The 21,078-nt window shown below is 34.4% G+C and overlaps 2 protein-coding genes across 3 annotated transcripts; both read right to left on the bottom strand.

The window, feature by feature from the left end:
• Positions 1–101: 101 nt before the first annotated feature.
• Positions 102–3,475, bottom strand: LOC142536834 (putative L-type lectin-domain containing receptor kinase S.5). The gene is made up of 2 exons (XM_075642207.1): positions 2,191–3,475; positions 102–1,062 (listed from the first exon to the last, which is right to left on the bottom strand). Exons 1-2 carry the CDS (start codon positions 3,410–3,412, stop codon positions 275–277), a joined length of 2,010 nt encoding a protein of 669 aa, XP_075498322.1. The 5' UTR covers positions 3,413–3,475; the 3' UTR covers positions 102–274.
• A 3,219-nt stretch (positions 3,476–6,694) lies between these two features.
• LOC142536832 (auxin response factor 8-like) lies at positions 6,695–20,301 on the bottom strand. 2 transcript variants are annotated; one of them, XM_075642205.1, is made up of 15 exons: positions 19,467–20,301; positions 19,099–19,211; positions 18,873–18,971; positions 18,709–18,765; positions 18,458–18,613; positions 18,298–18,382; positions 16,315–16,405; positions 16,072–16,236; positions 15,839–15,961; positions 9,663–9,738; positions 9,032–9,179; positions 8,038–8,772; positions 7,784–7,923; positions 7,491–7,681; positions 6,695–7,208 (listed from the first exon to the last, which is right to left on the bottom strand). In XM_075642205.1, the coding sequence occupies exons 1-15, from the start codon at positions 19,507–19,509 to the stop codon at positions 7,037–7,039; spliced, it is 2,394 nt and encodes a 797-aa protein (XP_075498320.1). In that variant the 5' UTR covers positions 19,510–20,301; the 3' UTR covers positions 6,695–7,036. The 2 variants fall into 2 exon arrangements, with proteins under 2 accessions (XP_075498320.1, XP_075498319.1); XM_075642204.1 differs by having other exon boundaries at positions 7,784–8,772; positions 19,467–20,300.
• Between the last annotated feature and the right edge of the window lie 777 nt (positions 20,302–21,078).

Below are 21,078 nucleotides of genomic sequence, written 5' to 3'. Positions count from 1 at the left end.
GCTCTTTATCAACAAAAAATTCTTGAAAGTTTTAAAGATCAATTCAAGTCCTCCATCATCCTTTCTCGACAGATGAATGAGGAAAAAAAAAAGATAGCATATAAAACAGTATTCGAAATCTGGACTTCTTTTCTGTCAACACAATAGCTTTCTTTACAAGAGTAGGAAATTTACAAGAATAGGGAACTATATATAGAGAGACAAATAAAAAGAAAAAAACTGAGAAAGGAAACAAACAATGCATATTCTTGATTTATTTTCTTCTTTCCCAAATTTACACCAAAGAGTCCGTGTTCGCTGTATAGCTCTCCTTGCTGAGGTACTGTGAAGTGGAAAAAGCAGAACTCGAATCCAAATCTATCGGTCCTGCAGCAGGCCACACAAATGCTGGCCTGAACGGCGGCACCTCAGGCACAGGCATGGTCCCTGAGATGATCATCTGAAATATAGCCTGTGTTTTAGGCCTCTCATTAGGATCCGGATGTGAACACGCCAGCCCCAACAGAAGCAGCCTCTCTGCTTCTTCTGCAACGTAGTTTTCCCCCAGTCCTGGATCCACAGCCTCGAGCAATCTCCTTTCACGGTGCAAAGACCAAACCCAATCCACCAATAAATGATACCTATCAATCTTGGATCCGGGACGTCTGCCACACACTACTTCAAGACAGACTGCCCCAAATGCATAAACATCTGATTGTTGAGTAGCTTTTCCTGTGTGGAAGCATTCGGGTGCAATGTACCCCATGGTGCCTAAAACCCCCTGGGCCTCCGCATAAGAGGTTTTCTCATTTTCTAATGCTCGTGCAAGGCCAAAATCGCCTAGACGAGCATTGAAGTTTGAATCCAGCATGATGTTGCTGGCTTTAAGGTCGCGGTGAACAACCCTTTGTTCATACTCATTATGGAGATAGTGTAGGGCAGAGGCTACCCCCGAAATAATTTTGAAGCGGACGTTCCATTCGAGTGGCTCTACGTTTGGCCCTACGAATAGGTGCTTGTCCAGACTTCCATTCGGCATGTAATCATACACCAACAGCAGCTTCCCATTCTTGTGACACCATCCTAATATACATATATTGCAACTACAAATGAGTAATCCCTTTCATAGACTAATTTCAGCATCAAATAAATTAGAAAAACATCAAGTTTCTACTGCAAGACGGCAGTCGAATTATGGACTGAAATATTCTTACACGCTAAATATGTCACTGCAAGAAATCAAAATACTGTTTTTATTTCACCATGAATCATCAGTTAATTTAAGATGTTCTCTCTTGCCTTGTCATATTATTTCCTAAGATGCACCTGCAAATATTCTCAAGAACACACTTTGGAGTATACTGCATTCCTTTTTTATTTGTAAACTAAGATTAATTTCATTTTCAATAGCTACTTAATTGCTAGTGAAATATTCAAAAGTCAGCCAAAAGTCCTTTTCATGACGCCTTTAAATTAGTAGACATAGCATTTTGCTAGGAAATTTCCTTGGTTTTCATTGAGTAATGAGAATATAGGTTTCCTATTTAAAATTTAAATCATCTCTATCACATAAAGCTAGTCAAATCCACAAGTGACATGACCCAGTCAGAAATATCCAGTTCTTTACCTAAAAAATTATAACGTTTTAAGAAAATATAAATTACAGTAAAAATAATTATCAGTAAAAAAAGATTGAATTTTTTTATTTATTTAAATAAAATAAAACAAATAGTCAGGTCAAAAATTTTTTTAAATGAAAGGTCAAATCTTTAAGTTCAATAAAGTAATATAAATTGGGCATATATTTAAAGTTATCATCATATATGATAACACACGTCAACCTCCTTTGCTTAGCAGGCAGCAGCCTCGGTTCTCCCGGCGGATAAACAACAAACTGATTCATGACTTCTATTCTTTGATGCTCCGCATTCAATTCTCCCAAACTCCTCCCAACATTGACTGAACGAAGCTTTATATTCCAAGTCCAAAAAAATTGACTTCTTTAATAACTTAAATTAAATTTCTCTCTGAAAAAACTGGATTGCAAACCCAGTTCAAATGTTGTGAAAAAAGGACGATCGATTTCTTGCACTAATTCAATTGACAATAATGTATCAAATTCCCTCTCATTATTAATTATTGTTCGGTGGATCACATTTCAAGTTTAATTAATAGTTCAAACTGATCAAGAAAGTGAAAAAATTGACTTACCAAGTAATTTGACAAGATGCTTGTGCCGAAGCCGATTGATGATTGTGAGCTCGGCCAAGAAATCGTCTTCCCCTTCGATGCTCCCTCTGGAGAAGCATTTCACTGCAATCTCCAAATCCTCCTTAGCCAGAAACCCTCTGTACACCACCCCGTATCCTCCCTCCCCAAGCTTATTCTTCCCATCGAAATGGTGGGTTGCCTTCTTCAAATCCCTGTACCTGAATTCCCGTGGTGTCCCCGGCAAACTTTTCAATGCCCCCACCAAACTTCGCTTCGAATTTGCCATCTGCTTCTTGTGCAAACAGTACCCAAACCACGCGGTGCCCACCAGCAGTAGCACAAGTGCCGGAACTCCGGCACCCACTACGATTATCATCCATTTACTTTTTTCTTCAGGAAAGTAGTGAACAGTAAGGTTCCACCGCCGCACGCAGTTCAATTCTGTCGCGTTCCCAGTTGACGCGGAGAACCCGAAATACGAATACTGGTTCACTTGCTCTCTCAGGTCCAGGTTATCCACCGATAGGATGGGGGAGCCGGGCTTCGCGGGAGTTGGGCCATTTTTCTCCGCCTGTTCCGCCATGTACACTTCAAGCACCTTTCCATTACCATCGTAATCGATCCAGACGTTGTAAAATCTGGCTCCCATGGGAGCAATCGTGATGTTGTGGGGTGTGAGAGGTTCAGTCTTCACGGATCTGACACTGTTCAAGTCCACTCCGACATGATTATCGTCCGGATCGAAAGATTGCTTGAAAGTGTCCAGCTCAACCGCGAGAATCTTGTTCGTGGCGTTCCCATCAGTGGACGAATTCGTCAGACCCAGAAACTCCCCAAAGCTATTATGAGGCATCAACAGATCAGGGGCGATGACGAAGGCTACGCCTTCGCCGGGGGTGTCGTTCTGGGGCCGGTAGATGTTAACTAGAAAAGAAGTGTTGAAAGATGCGGTGTTATTGCCATCCCACAGCTTGAAAGACTGCTTCAAGATGATACGGCCTGAATTGTAAGTCATATTGAAATCAGGAGAAGCCGAGTCAGGTGTCACCTGGAGAGCATCGTTGCTGATAGTGGCAGGCCTGACAACCTCAAAGATTCCGAAGTGTGTCTGGTTAAAAGGGCCGTATTGACGCTGGAATGTTCTGAGCTTTTGAGCTTCAGCACCAATGGTCGAAAGGCAAAAGAGTATTATAGCTATCGCGGCGATCATCAGATTCGCCATTTCATTTGCTATTTAGGCAGCTGCGACTGAAATAAGAAGATAATGGGAGGCCAAGGGTATGTATATTCCTATTTATTTCAACTTTTATTTATTGTACCATCACATGCCAAAAACATTTAACATGTCTACTTCGAATAAAATAAATTAAATTGATTGTGTTGGTTATAAGTGATATTTTTGCTCAAACATCATACCACAATTTTTTTTTTGGATTTTGATTTTTTGCTATGTTGAAAATACAGTACTTGATGCTGTGTACTTTTTACACTGATATAAATTTAAAAATTTGTCAGATTACACGAGACGATCCTAACTTGTCTTGGTCAACATTCCTTAAATTAAAAATAAATTTTTTTGATTTGGAAATTTCAATTACGGGATCTACGTGTGTTCCCTGTAAAGCTGACTTTTGCTGTTGTACTTTATTCTCTTTTTTTTAGTTTAGAAAATTGATTTGTATTCCTTAAATAATTCTTACTTTGCAGAAAAGTAAATTGACAGGCGAGGAAACTTAGTTGGAGCCTCTCATTGTTGATTTTTATTTGCACCATGTTATGCAAATTAACGGATTTCCGAACTATTTCTTACTTACGAGGAAACAATTAAAGTTCTAGCAGAGTCCGAGGGGAAATAAACATTATTTATTTTTCTTTTTATTTTTTAAAAATTTGAGGATTTCTTTTCCTAATTTAATTGCAACGAAAATTGTTCTTTAATAATCTCTCTGATTTTTTTTTAAATCTTGCTAAAGTGAAATGAATCAAACCAATATTAATGTAATCATGGTAGAGTTGGTACTTTAGCCATCCAATTCTTGGAGAGTTGCAATTCGTGTATATGTACAGGGGTGGAGAAAAATACCGAATTTTCGGTATACCGAGATTACCGTACCGAAAAAATACCGAATTTGCCGAAGTTTCAGTATACCGAAGATTTCGGTACGGTAAGAATACCAAATTTTTGGGTACGGTAACGGTATGAAATTTGAAAATTTCGGTATATACCGGAATACTGAAATATCAAAAAAAAATATAAAAAAAATTTAAAATATATAATATTTTAAAACAATAAATTCATAAAAATTTTAAAATGTAATGTTTTTTCGGTATAAAACGGTATATATCGATATCGTACCGAAATCTCGGTATACAGTACAATTTTGGTATAATCGGTATGTTAGTTATATTTACCGAAATTTTCGGTACGATATCGATATAAATTTTCTTATACCGAAATTTTTGGTACAATATACGGTATAAGATTTTCGATACGTTATATCACCCCTATGTATGTATGTCTATTATTGGAAAATATACATGATGGGTAATTCGAGCAACATAACTTTTAACATTTTCATGTCTCTTTATCGATGTGACCTACTTAGTAGATGCTGGCATCAATCAAAGTTCGTCCTATGTTCGTTATATATATGACAATCCAACGTGCCAAGAAAAATCGATTAGGAGACAATATATGTCTACACTACGAGAAAAGCGCGAATTTTTTTGTACGGTAAATAATTAAGTCCTCGATATTATTTATTACGCATTCAAATAGAAAACCTACGAGTGTGAAACTGCTTTAAAATAACTAACATGCATTGCATAAAATGTTTACTTCTAACAACATATTGACCAGAACTCTAATGGCAGAAACCCTAATTGCTATGCTCCGGCTCCCCCGAAAACAGCCAGCGACACGGATGTTACTGGTGAGTGGGGCGGAGCTACATGCTCGGCCCAAATTTTTTTAAAAAAAATTATGTGTAAATTTTGTATAATTTTAAAATAATATGATATTAGCCTAGATCAACTTAAAATATTAAAATATTCTAGAGTCCGCCGCTTACTACCACTATGACCACCATTGCTGACAGCAGAGGGAAAGCTGATCCGCAAAGAAACGCCAATGCGGATGCTCAAGCAGCTTTATACTGATTCGGCAACGTTTCCTCCAGGAAACCACGCGGGTCACTTGATATAACTTTCATGTAAGGAGACTTAGGACTACTACTGATGGCTCGACATCCCCCGACGCCATTGTTGCTTTTAGAAATCTCGGCTTCTTGATTGGGTTTCTGCATCGATGACGCGATCTGTTCGATATCTCTTTGGGTCGAGACGGATGTGAACACGTTCCCTGCTCGTGGAAGCTCATTAAATGTACACCTACGAGAATCCTAGGAAGGAATCTTGTTCTCAGGCGATGTCGGGGAAAATAATAAATGCATTTAATTTTTCTCCAGAGTACATTTTTAAACTGTGAATTTATATAAATCAAATTAATGCGTGGAATATTATATTATGTTAGTCGGAAATTAAAGTAAAATATCTGTATTCTATACTATCCTTGGGTTAAAACATTTAAATCCCAAAAATTGTCTATTAATATCAAATAGGGGTAAAAATTAAAAAGTCATAACACAAAATCTTTGGATAATATATCAGCAATAAATTAATGATTAATTTTACTTAAAAAAAATAAATCTGAACAAAAAATTTAAATAAAGGATTAATTTAAAATAGTTATTTATATTAAATTTTTGTTATATATATTTTTGTGAAATAACATATATAGTTTATTTTATTAAGTTAAATTAATTATTTTTAAATTAAATATTATTATATTAATAAAAAAATTCTTATTTGTTACAACAATTTCGTCATATTATTTAGTTGAATTCAATTATCTAACAATTTTGATTGAATAATAAACTGATACAAATAATAATAATAATAATAATAATGCGTCATTAATTTCCATATGTTCTAAAAAAATTCTAAAGATGAGTTAAGGCAAACTTGTGAGATTCAAAGTATATTTCAGTATGAAAAGTTAATCATTAATTTATCATTGAAGATTTGATTTAATTTAAGTATTTGTATGTTTTTTTTATTTTTAATAATAATATATTTTGTATAAATTAATTGATTGCTTAAAATATAATTTATAACAATTATTTTTATTTTTGTCTTAATTAATTAATTCAAGAAACCAAAATGGAAGAAACAAAATAAAAAAAATCAAAATTTATAACACGCAAAATAATGCCGTTTTACGATCCTCTCCCTTACATATTCTTACATGCCAAATATTAATTTAATTTATAGAGATTAATAATTGATACTGCAATTGTTAGTTATCTGGAAATTTTAAATTATTATTATTATTATTATTATATATATAAAAAAAAAGTTCTAACACCAAATAGGGATAAAACATAATCACTGCAAGTGAAAAGCAACATGTTCAAACAGATGAAAAATCCAAAAGAAAAGTAGATCTATGCTAAAAACTCAAGGGTGTATTAATATTTGCGTCGAATATATAATTATTAAAAGCTGAGAGCAACTGAAGATTACAAACAACTCAAAGATTACAATACAGTAATATCCTCAAGTTATCTAATTTAAGTTGATGATTCATAGTTGTGATACAGAATGCATGGCGGTCTAGATTCATGTTCTTTGAATGGAGACAATTAATATTAGGTCTCGTATATCTTAATAACATCATAAATAGCATGTCTGGAACTGAAAACGAAATAAAAGACAACCGGAGAAAATCAACATCTGCTGTGACTTCTGGCTAAGCGTGCTTCAGAAGACCCGCTTTTGAGCTTGCTCAATACTCGAGAGATCCTAAAGTTGGAGTACTCGAAACAACGTTGTTGGCATCATTGTTGCCCACCGTTTCGACTGCATTTGTACTCAAGGAGCCAGCATCTTGTTTTCCCAGCTTCTGCATATCCTCGGGAGAAAGAATCTTGATGTACCAGACATTGTTAACAAAAGCACTGTATATGCATTTAACCCCATCAGTTCAACTATGTTTATGGTTATTTACTTTCCAGCTTAGTATTTCATGTTGCACAATAGTTGGAGTTAGAGGAATGTCAATCATCTCAAATTTCTAGAGAAAACATAATTCATTACGTAATAATAAAAAGAATAAATGTGTTCTTATGTATTTATGTTTTAAGATCATCATTTTCATTTTACTACCACCTCCCACTTAACATATAAAGGTAGTTTATATAATGATTACTCACTTACATATGACAAATATAGATACTTACTCCCATGGGTCGTCTCCAAGGAGAAGCACATCGTCCTCCCTGTCAACAAATACAAGCTGCCAGCCTGATCTTTGAGGGTCTTCAAGCAACCCTGGAATCCTGAACATTTGGCCCAACTCCAGTCGCAGCTCCTGATAGCTGTTGAACTGGGCGATGTCCAGTGACCTACCAACTGATCCCGTTTTATAGACCTATACGCAAAAACGGAAACCAGAACACAGAAAAAATCACTTCCAACGCACTCAAACTAAGTAAAGGTTGGGATGTACATTATATCAATCTCGAACAAGCACCTTGACGAAGGTAGAGGCCCGTGTCGGTTGGCCCATGTGACATGCACTGTGCAAAACATCAGATGAATCTTGCACATAGCCATATAGAGGGCTTTGATATCCAGATCCCCGTAGTGCCATAGAGGACATATCAGCATGAGCTGAAGAAGTGCCAAGACCAGACACAGTGGTGGGAAGGAGGAGGTTAGAGGAGTCAATATTAGTGCCAAAAAGACCATGATTCTGGGCATCCAAACTACAAGTTTCGTGCTCACCAGAAGCATCTTTCCCACGATACAGAGGAAGTGATGTTGAATTGGAACGATCACCGACAGGCGACAGAGAAAATTTTGCCACCCAAGATTGTTGAGGTGACTGCTCATTGAGTATTTGCTGACCTGTTCTTGTGAAATTTAAAAGATCCCCAGTCCCCTCAGTACAAAGAGAACCCAGCATATTTTGCATACTGGAATGCGGCATAGATGCCGACAAATTACTGTTTGGATTTGTGAAACCGGGTTTTGTAAACGAAGGGGAGGGAACATCTGATGGCTGCCTTTGTTGGAGCTGATCATGTTGAATCGCAAATGGTTCTTGATAAGTATGTTGTTGATGATATTCTTCCGAATGATTGTCAACCAGCTGTAGCAGTGGCCTCTGCGTGTTATCCGGCAGCGTATGGGATTGTGCTGAAAGCATATGAGAAGAAGAAACTGAGGGGTGGACTACTTGCTGTTGCTGTGACATAGGATCATGCCCTCCTGGATGTTGAAGATAATGAACTGGCTGTTGGAACTGCATTATTTGATGTTTCAACATATCTCCACCGCTTAAATTTTGCAATCCTGATGCCAGCATAGCCTGATACTGATGGCTGAGATCGTTTCTCAAGACCGATGGATCAAATCTCTGCTGAATCCATGGAAACATGCCAATGGACTGAAAATTCATAGGTTCACCGGCTTCACCTCTTAACCATGTCATGCCATTGATTGCTTCGTTGTTACCATCTGAGCTAAAAGAGTCTGGGAATTAGTAGACTACATAAAACGAGCATAAAATTTGATATCGGGTTTGAAAAATGACACAAAACAAAAACAAAGAATAAGCCAAACAAAAGGCAGTTCAGCATTTCTCCAGGTAAAGAGAACTCCATCATCAAGCACTTACCCACGGGACAGACTACAGTTTCATGATGCACTGGAAGTTTGGAACATGTAACCTTTCCCTATCGAGGAAAATTCACCAAACATTAGGCAAAAGTTGTACCTTGAAAAGAGGAGGCCCCAGGATACCAGGGCCGTTTCAACCTGAGAGGAAATAACGACGGATACATGGGAAATGTTGTCAAAGGCTCGATTTCCCAAAGTGATACCCTTGGCTGCCTGTCACCTGCTGTTGATTCGTCCCAGCCAACCTACAAAACCAAGAAAAAAAATGAGAACAGGAGACATCCGTAGACAGTCATTTAATCCGAGACTGACGGTTTTGACATTTACAAAACCAAGACAGCCTTTACGACTCAAGATGCACTTCTAATCTTTATGCGATACTTTTCTTTATGTCACTTTAACTGTCAACATTCACATCCAACTACTATTTCAAAATGTTCACTAAATAAAGCCAATGTTAAGTATTCTGCACACATTATGAGAATCTGAATTTTGTGCAGCACATTGTAATATTTTTCACAATCGGTATAACTAGATAGCAAGGGGAGTGGGATTGGAAGATTGACCTCAAAAAAAATCCCCAGATGAAAAATGGACAGAGTGATTATATAAAAAGGCTTTGGCTCTTTAAATGAATGTAGCAGGAAAAATAGAAGTCAGTTGAGAAATAAAAATACTGAAGGAGCAAGAAAAGACATTATTTGAAGCAGTAAAGAGAAGCCATTTACCTTCACAGAACGCCAATGAGAGTTTGGCCAACGAATAGGATCCAGGTCGCCAATGCCAGTGATCGTTCCCATGTACCTGGATGTAAAATCATTCATGGATAAAATTTCATGTAAACATTAATTTGATGAAGTCCTGGCATCATTAAGTTTGGAGCTTAACAGCAACTTCTTAGTGGTCTCGAACATAGAGCGATTGACTATTTAATTGTAAAAGGACGCGGTTGGTTAACGAGTAGTATGACGGAGTAAGAATTTTCGTGTGTGATTGAATGTGGAATTATCCGAGGGGAACAAAGTAAAAGGACAGTCATAAATAATTTTTTTAACTAATTTTTCCTTTTCTCTTCTCCTCTTTCACAAATTTTCTTCTCCTTCTATCATATTCGTTGAACACATTCCATAGCATATGCACCATCATCCACTCAACTTTCAATTTTGTTTCTCGTGTAACCTATTCTTCCCATGTTCACACATCATTTACCTTTAGTTTCAAGTAGAGATGTTGGAATAAAGCCTAGAATGTATTTTGCAAAAATGTATTTCAAAAGCATCTCATATTTTCTTCACCAAAACACATAAATATTGTGTCATTTGCTTCATCTGACCTTTGTCCCAGGGTTCTAAACCTATTTTGCGCCCTTCTTACTATAAAACGAGAAAACAGAAACAGTAGGAAAAAGAAGAGGGGGCCAAATTCATTGCACTTTCTAAAATATAGAGTTGCACTTTAATTTCTTTGTCCACTATCTATCAACAATCTTCCCACCCTTCACCGTGTCTCAATCAATCAAAATTTCCCCTTGTACATATCACTCTCTCCAAACAGATGCACCATGCTGGTTAGCAAACCTGGTGAGAACAATCTTGCCAGAGGTGGAATGGATTGGAAATTTAGTTGGGTTGTTCCTGAACTGAAGCATGTGACAAAGATTTTGTGAGAAATCTACCATATTATACAGACCACAGAGGGTAATTCTACACATGGATTAGCACAGGCCAAAGGACTGGGGATCGGAATCAAAATCTGAACCAATCGGTCTACAAAAACTATTAGCAAACAAGCTCCAGTTTTCACATCAATCCACTAAAACTCTGCTATCTACTACAGTCAGTTATGAATGTAACATGCCATAATTCTAGAATGTCATGTATAAGTAGCCGCATGGCAGGCATCACACATACATCAAAGCTGGGAATTTGGTTCCCGATAAGAAAACTAGTTGTTCTCCGCGATTTCAGATTATTGGTATCAAACACTAATCTGATCTATAGCATCATTATCGAATTGCGATTTGGTGCCATGAAAAGGACCTACGCTCAAAAGCTTGTAACTCCGACACCATCATCCAGCCAGACCTCGGGTAGTCGCCCTCCACCCGAAAATTGCCTTTTATCTTGAGTATATAATGAGAAGTTCCAACTTTTTGTTTAGCTATTATATTTATGTGCATTAGTGAATTATAGGGATCAAGATGTTGTTTGATTGAATATTCTGACAGAGTTGAGAATTTAGCCAGCATAAATTAAAGAGTATCATTATTTCTGATGCAAGTTTCTAATTTGAAATCATACAAATTACAAAATTCAAAGAATTGGACCCTCAGATTTGTCATTAGGATATTGCTCTTATGCTACAAGAACTCAAGTTTGATAACTATGGTATTATGGTAATATTATTGTTCGTTATGTCAATTTATTGATCGTAGTTTCATTACAACTATTGAGTTGTTGTGTTTTGTCCCTTTTCATTTTTCAATCTAAAAAATCAAGTTTAAAATTATCATGTTTATGCATGTCTAATAATCACGAGGACAAGAATTTAAAGAGATTATTTTATTAATTTTGATGAATTCAAATTCATAATACATAGTTGCTGCCAACAATTCTAGTAATAGTATTGATGAATTCAAATTTTTCTCTACTATCGTTATTGACTAATTTCATTCATTCATTACTATCACTAAGTGGAACAAATGGAGCTTCACCATGAGATGTTATAATAACTTTAGATAATGCTAATATTATTAATTCATAAATATGAGCTAGAATATAACCAGACTGACGATGAACTTTAATTTATTATTATTATCATCATCATCATTATTATTATAGAGTCAAATTCTTAGGCCCAATTCATTCTCATCTAGAATTTAAAGAGACCAATAATGAATTTTGGTATGTGCATACTTTAAGAATTACCGTTTTCTATTCTAATAGAGCACTCAAAGTACCCTAAACATGCATGCATAACGTACCATCTGCCTGAATAATCATTTTTTTGTTTTGACTGATAATTAATTGTAACTTATCTACAAGAACTATGATACCATCTGCGTGAATCACCATTTTTTTTTTGTTTCGACTGATAATTAATTGTAACTTATCTACAAGAATTTGCACACCTAAAATGCTAATGGCATCCCGCCATAAGTTACTTTTTCATTTAACTAATTGTCACTATTTACCTTTTATATTTATTTTAGTTTTTATAGGATAATAAATTCTAGTATAGTAATTGAAACTAAAATAATTTCCAAAATTTTAAAAAATAATTGTACCATTCAATTATTGTCACAATCTACTTATTAAAATATTTAAATAATCAATACCATGAAAATCTACATGATTATGAAAAATATATATATAATAATATTGCTAGGAAAGTCTAAAACCAATCATTCTGCATGGTTTATTACAATGCTTCCTTTTGCAACCTAACAAAATCTACTATGATTGCCCAATACCTGCACATCCCTCATATCAACCAGGCTAGTATGAATTATGTAACTTCCAACCAAACCCGCGATTAATATTTACTATCTTAAAATAACACAAATTTTTGGACTGTTCAATTTCTCTTGCTAGAACCTCGGTGTTTATATATTTTCAGTATAATGTAATTTTGAGGTTCATCAATCTTTATTGAATAAAACCTACAACATAATGCAGGGGTTGGTCGTCCCTAGTCATCCTATATGATTTTCTTTTTCTTTTTCTTTTTTTTTTTGTAATGAGGAACACTTGAAAAAATATGTCAGTAGCTAAGAAAGGGGGCCAAGAAAATGGTGAGAGAAGCGGAAGATAAAGCTCTCAAAGACTTTTATAGACACTTGATACAAAAGAAGGGGAAAAGAATTCATAGAATAGCTAAAGCAAGAGAGAGGAAAACAAGAGATCTCAATCAGATAAGATGTATTAAAGATCAGTCAAGTAGGGAGTTGGTGAATGACGAGGAAATAAAAGAGCGATGAAAGAGGTATTTTTCTTTTATAATGAAGATTAAGATAACCAACCTAACTTTGGTAATTTAAGCAAGTTAGAGGAGCATAGAAACATGAATTTTTATCAAAAAATTCAAACTTCAGATGTAGATGAAGCTTTGAAGACGATGAAGAACGGAAAGGCTATAAGACCCGATGATATTCCTATCGAGGTATGGAAGTGCCGAGGGACTCAATGCATTGGATGACTCACGAAGTTATTTAACAAAATATTAAGCTAAAGAGTCATACCATGAAGCTACTCTTGGTGGATGAGACTCGTGGTGGAGTAAATTTCAAGCTTGAAACTTGGCGAAAAATGTTGGAAGACAAGTTTTAGGCTTAGTAAAACAAATATATAATACATGGAATTTAAGTCTAGCAATATTAGGAGCAACAAGACAATAGTTAAAATAAGAGATGTCGAATTACCTGCAAGTGTGACCTCTAAGTATCTAGGATCATCTTTACAAAAATATGGGGGAGGGATAGAGATTTATAACATGGAATAGAAATTAGGATGGTCGAAGTGAAAAGTGCATCTGGCATTTTGTGTGATCATGAAACCTCTCGAACTCAAAAAAGAAGTTTTACATAATAGTGGTTAGGTAATATTAGGCGGTAAAGATGACACATGAACAAAACATTAATATCGTAGATATGCAAATGCTAAGGTGGATATGCGTACATAAAATAATGGGTAGGCAAATAAACAAGTAAAATAGATAAAAACATAATAGGAGATACAACACAATGACATAGCTAGGAGGGCATATAACTGACCTCACTTAGTTGAACTAGCATGAAGTACGTGTGATGCACGTTAGACTCTAATTATATAAAATATAAATTAAAACATATATATAGAAAGTTAAAAATTCATTCTCAAAATCAAAAACTTATATTATTAACAAATAATAATAAACAAAACACATATAAACAATATAAATTGAAAAAAAACTCAAAAACTATATATTAGGTAAAGTAACCAAAAAAAATTAGATAAAGATGAAATGATATGTAGAATATATAAATAATACATCATATGTCAATTCAAATTTATAGTTTGACATCAATCATCTACTATCATTGTAACATCTAATAGATATATATCATAGAAATAAATAGTAAGTACAATAAGGAAAAAAATTGGATGACATAACACTTGAAAAATAAAAAAAAAAACGACAACCAAACAAGTAAATTAAATGAATTGCTCTTTCTTCCTTTTCCACCTTGCCCATCTGCAATTTTTTGAAAGAAACGGGAGGCCTTATGATCCCAAATGCGATTTCAAGAAAATATCAGAATTTTGAATCTCAAACCCTTAGCATTTACAAATACTTCAAACAACAATTGCAATAAGATGGAGCTTTTGTGAGTTTCAAGGAAATTAATGAGAGAAATAATGGTTATAGAATTTAAATTGTGAATAATATTAGCATTTAATGATATTCATGATCATTGACCCATTAACCAAAGAATAAATTACATTAGAAAATTAAAATAAATAAAAATAAAAATAATATAGAATACAATTTCCATATCTTACGATATTAAAATTTTAAATATATGTCCCGAGAAGTCTTCGATTTATGTAGATGATTTGACATTTTCATAATTGGACAACTAAAATTAATTAAAAAAATATTAATATATTTAAATTTTCAGAAACAATAGTTATATTTTATATTATAATGAAATTAAAATATAAATTTAATAATAAAAAATATAAAATAAATAAATAACGTAAATTAAATAGTAAACAAATACAATGCAATGACAAGTGGAGATTCGGATGTAAATTTAATATTATCAAAATCATTACAAATCAATTTGTTTATCTCACGTTAACATTAACAATAACAAATAATCATAAATCAAAAAATTAATGTATATACTCTCTTAATAAAAAAAACTTAATGCATATATCCTCCTAATTAACTTGTAATCATTTCATCATAAACCAATTAATTTTCATATTAGTTAAATAAATATCTGCACCGAATTATTCTATTTACATTCTTTCAACTCAAATTTGCACATATTTACCTGATTCAACAAAGAATAATGATGATTTTACATTTTTTTTGTTCATTTTCCAATATATCTAATTTAGAATCCATTTGGATGACTCTCCAACTAAAGCATTCAGATACTTTATCATGAGTCCTTCATATATAAAATTTAACTACATTATAATTATTTTTAATAATTCATTGAGTTTATTCAAATGATAGTGAAATAACTCAATAAATTAATTTAATTTAGAATTTAAATGAAGTCCAAGAAAATTATTAAAATGAGAAAAATAATTAATACTAATATTAAGTAAATTTAATGGAGTTTTTTTTAAAAATTAGCTCAAATATTTAAGAACATGGGGATCATTTACTTTGCTATGTACAAACTAAAATATAAATATAACTTAACTTTATTTTGCCACACCCATTTATAATTGAAAAAGTTTTCCGACATCCACAATTTTATGGGTATAAAATGAAATAAAATGTTTTTTTTAAATGAAATAAATATAATATGTCATAATTAAATATCATAATGAAAGAAAGGCAACGGGGGAAGTCAAAAGCACAAAACCATAACCGTAAAATGTTGTTTATTGGTATTCATTATTAATTAATAGATAAAATGTGAAAGTACCACATGTGTCACTTGATAATGGGAAGAAATAAACATGTGAAGGGTAATTATGTTAGCTCACAATTGAAATTTTTTTCCATCATGAACGCTTTTATAGGTATATAAATAGATAAAGGCTTATTTGTCGTCGTTGTGTTGAATTAAACTTTTTATCCCATTTGTTTTTTTAAATATTCATTTGAGCGCTTCTCTAATGAGTGTTGACATAAAGCGCATGTGCTCTTTGCTAAAATTAGAAAATGCGCATAAAAATACCTTCGCACACTTGATTCTTCAGTTTCGAATAGCATCCGAAAACGCATTCCAACAGAAACACGAGTGTGATAAACAGCTTTGACATACTTTGACAAAGGAATGACAAACTCAGATGGACTAGCCCTGGCGTAACAAGCATTTGTTATCAGATTAACTTATATATTTCTATTATTATTTTACGTTTATCTTTATGTATAATCGTAAGCAATTACTATGATTATCATGATTACCACCTCGGGTTATAGAATACAGTGAAGCAGCTATTAGTAGCAGCAGCATGAGCAGCGGCAGCAAGAAGTCCAATGTGCATACTGTCACTTGAAAGGACAGATGAGGGCATCACAGTTTGTGGTCGAGTGGCACGGCGAATTCCCAAAAGAAGCTGATTTTTTTCATTCCTGCAAACAAACCAAAAGAATAAGACTTTGTTAGAAGAAACTGAAATTGAGGTTGAAAATCAAGTAGGAATAAGGTACCAGATAAAAAGAACAGAATCTCCAGCAACTAGTCTTTTGGCACTGACAAAGACACTCCACCCAGTCGTAAGCAAATGACGCTTGGGTTGACCTGCATGAAGTCAAAATATAGAATGCTATAGCAAAATTCATAAGGTCAAGGCAGACCCATGATGAGTGTAAGCAACTTTTTTACACAAACCAAATATTTAGTTTTAAAGCATGTAAAACCAGCCAGACTGAGCCATTATGCACATCAGCCAAGACTATTTTGGTTTCTTGTAGTTTGAGTTGTTTTATTCATAACAAAAGTTATTATGGTTGTTCTCCTAAATAATCTGATACATTTCCAAAATATACTCAGAGAATGGAGTAACACGGAGGACAAGAATTTCACACTAAATGCAAATAAATTTGATTTCTTTTTCATCTTGTAATAAATTATTTCACTGTACAGTATAATCATTTAGTATTGATGCTCCACAGAATAACCTCAAAAAGTTGATAAATGTGGCTTGTATACATTTTGTGCACAATACTAAGTTTTAATCAAGTTGATTTGCATGCATAAAAATTATAAAACTTTCAAAATTTTCTTATCTTAACTCCTTCTGTTTTATGGAGCCGATGAAATTTGTAGATATTACTCATATACCTGTAAGATAGCTTATAAAATTGTTACAACTAAATGCCTAAAAAATTTATGTTCATCACTCGACCAAATTCTGCTTAGATCAAGAAAAAAAATTGCATAGTTATGTTCAGATAATCAAAATAGAAATCCATGTTTGAGTGCTTTGACCGAACTCTCATATGATAGTCAAATTAAGTAAATATTGATGCATTGCACACAGACAAAGGGTCTACAACAATTATATCGACTGTTTTTATATAAATGGAGAGGTCATCACCACAGGAATGAGATGAACCTAACCAAAGCAACAGATAATATTCCTGAAAAACTCCCCAAGTCACGAATTTGGGGCTGCTACTATCGCATTAGTTCAGCAGAAAAGTGAGGAAGAACAGCTTCTGACAGAAGGAAAGAACTGTCTCAAGAGTTTAATAGTTCAGAGGTTTCAATATCCAAATAAGAGGAGATTTTCTATGGGCAGCATGGACTGTGATTGAAGATCCAAGGCTATCCAAATCTTTAAGGTAGTTCATAAATTATTATTTGTTTTATTCATTATTTTATTTTCTTCCAACAAGTTAGTTTCGTTATACTCAGGTTGTGACGAATCCCCAGTATTAAAGCTGTTTAATTTAATAAATTTTTCGTTTCATTTTAGTTAATGTTATTTTTATTTTAATGACGGCTTTTGCATGGTCACCAATTGTCCTATTGAATTTGTTACTGATACAAGAAGTTGATAAAACAGGAAAGGACTGATAATAAAATAGCATGAGTTCAAGGCAAGAGCGAAAGGTACTTAATATGCATCATACGATCAGTATCCTTTAATTTTGAATATTCTAAGTAGATGAAGCCTTTTAAGTGGTAACAAAAGGAGATACCATAATAGGAACTCTAATGATGATAGTGACTACTGGAGAACACCCGTGAAAAAATTGAGTTTTAAAGCTAACACCTTCAGCTGCCTGATTTAGTAGCTTCGATTAACTTTGAATGTTGTTGATAGATGAAAACTTTTTAAATAGATAAATTTTTTAAAAGATTTGAGAAAGTAGAGGTGTCAACCGGCTAAAGGAAAACCGACTAAATAATCCCATTTATCAGTATTAGTATCCAGGCAGTTTTTTAGGGTTTAGGGGTTGGTTTTGTATCTGGTTGACTCTTATTTTAATTTGAGGCCCCAATTTATCTGATCATGTAAAGACAGAGTGTAATTTGTCTAGACGACTGAAACTTCAGCTCATAGTTAAGTTATGCATGCATATAATCTCTTTAAGTATGATATAAAATATAGATGGACTGAGGTTAGATCACAAATACTATTTAACTAACATACGAATGTAGGTTGCAAGACTTCAGAATCTTACCTCGAAAAATATGCCTAAACTTCCATTCAACATCATGAAGATCCTTGGCAATAAGTTCTTGTGCAGGTGGTGTCTGCGAGAAATCCTGAGGAAAAAAAAAATTGCTGGCAGTTTCAACACCAGTTTTGCATCATAATGATCAGATTACAAGTCTCTTTACCAAAGGTGGGAAAACTTTTTCTGCAGCCCGACGTGGAACAGAGAAGCCTCCATGTGTACTAGTATCACTTGCTGTCAGAGTCTTGCAAAAGTAATTAGTTGGTTGCCTGCTAGGAGTTCCCAGCTCCACCGGAAGATATGTATCCTTTTGTTCTTGCTGCAGTTAAATAAAGATAAATTCATACACAGATTCTGATTATTAGAAGAAAACTACACAAAGTATCAAGCAATTCCTTGTGTATTTCAAAGTACCGGAGTTAAGGGCTGCAATGTCATCTGAGCATATACTTCGTCCGTTTCAACATCTGCCTGAAACTCAACATATGAAAGGAACTCTTTTAAAGGTCGACACAATAATTTACTCAATTGAGTTAATTTGCAAGGCAAAAACAAAATATATAATGAAGAGCACCTACATGCATTGTCACATTGTGAAGTTGGCAAATCAACTGTGCAGGCAAGCTCGGGTAATTAGGTATGTGGGCATCTATTTCTTTATTGGTTGTCGCAGAAACCTGTCAAAACAGTTGCAAATAATATAATATTTTAGATGCTACGCATGCAAAGTGATAATGTCGTGTTTAAAAGGTGCGTGATGCTAAAAGGCATATTTAAGATTGCAATAGAATACTCCGAACCAACCTGCTCACTGTGACCCTGAGGGAAGTAAACCACACGACTCCCCACCGTTGGAAGGGAAACCAGAGGACCAGCACAGGCATGCCATAGCTCAGAATTCAAACACTTCTTCTCCCCTTTCAAAATCACAATCAACAAGAAATCACCCATCAGCCATGATATCGTCCAGCTAAATACAGTATTGGGAATTCTGTTTTGGCAAAAGATATTAAAGAATTCTACCAAGAGGCAGTAAGTGTGCAGTTCAGCAAGAAAAGAAACTGATCGGTAACATGAGAAATAGTTGAGGAGAATTACAGTTTAAAAAGAAAAGAAAAGTTTAAACTAAAACAGAATAGTGCAAAGAAGCAAAGAGAAGACACAATTGGCACCTTCATGAGACTGCTGACCCATCCCTGATGTTGAAGACTTCATCGTTTTATCCACACTTCACTTGAATTTAGAATATATCAATCTTTATAAATTAAAGTAGCAACGATTCCTACTATAACAGAATTATTAATTGTAACATCAGGTTCAGCTCACAAAAACCCCCATTCGAGAGATCCTAAATATCTCGAACCCTAAACACTCCATAATTATAAGCTCCAACAGTCCCCTTCTGCCTACCATCTCAGCCTCCCAACTCAAATCCTCACCGCATTTTTCTTCACCGGCAAGTACGGCCAAATTCACACGAACCCACGAAAAGAAAGTGCATATGGACTCCTCAAAGCACCCAATTTCAGCTGATAATTGATAATTGCAAGAAACCCACAAGAAAAATAAAGCCAAAAAGAGACCACTTCATCTCCTTCAGCAAGACACCCCATGGACGATTGATTGACAAGTTAAACAAAGGGGAAAAGCCCCATCTTTTTTATTTTTCATGTCTTGCTTCTGGTTTTGTAGTTCCAGTTACAGTAAGCAGAAGCTGGAAACCAATAAGAACTGAACTCAAACCACTCGCTGTCACTCCACTCGTATCAAGGAAGAGAACAAGTGAGAGAAAACGAAAGAAAAGGGCCTTCTTTATCTTTTATAGTCCACCCGACCAAAGGTCGACCTGATAGCAGTCACCCCGCAGTGGAGAGAGGAAGGAAGAGAGAAAAAAAAAAGTGTAAGTATGTGCGTGTATATGAGGATGATGATGCTGATGCAAATGTAAATGCAAATTCTGTACTGCTGATACTATGCAAATGGCTCAGTGAGTGCCCCTCTTTCTTTCTGTCTCTCTCTCTTGGACTACTGGGCTGGAAAGATGGGATTTCGACCGTCGATGAAATAGTACGGTGGGATTCTGACCGTGGAATGGAAAAATGATTTGACAGGAAGCATGTGCGACCATCCTTCAGTGGTCATTGTCAGAGTACGGACCATCACACACACTATAATATTGCACATGACAGTGAAAAGAGAAAGAAACCCTTCAAACATGTACCATCATCTTCCCTTTTCATTCGGATTTCTCCATAAATCGTCTCCATTTTTATTAATCTTAAACATATATATAATCTCATTTTTATATTTATTAGTTTTTTGCTGTGACTATTCTTTAAATAAACAATTAACTTGTATAATTTATTTGACAAAAACTTGTGTGAGACGATCTCATGTTTCGTAATATGAGACGGATCTTTTATTTGGGTCATCCATAAAAAAATATTACTTTTTATACCAAGAGTATTATTTTTTATTGTGAATATAGGTAGGGTTGACCCGTCTCACAGATAAAGATTCGTGAGACCGTTTAACAAAAGATATAGTCAATTTATTTTTATAATCTACATGAAAACAACCAAACTTATATGTTTAAAGCATTTCATTCATTAAATTCATGACTTATTTTATGCCACCTCCCTTCCCTTTTTAATGTATTCATAAATGGGATCGTAACATTTATTTCTCTTCTGTTTGAACTTCCAATCCATGTTGAGTGAAAAAAAATGTCAAAACCCCCAATTCTAGCGCATTTTAGTTCTGAAATTGCCGTAGTTTGTGTGT

The sequence above is a fragment of the Primulina tabacum genome, chromosome 2, assembly GCF_025594145.1.
Source record: "Primulina tabacum isolate GXHZ01 chromosome 2, ASM2559414v2, whole genome shotgun sequence".
In the NCBI taxonomy this organism is placed as follows: Eukaryota; Viridiplantae; Streptophyta; class Magnoliopsida; order Lamiales; family Gesneriaceae; genus Primulina; species Primulina tabacum.
The sequence above is the reverse complement of the archived record's forward strand: the minus strand, read 5'-3'. Positions and strand labels throughout refer to the sequence as shown.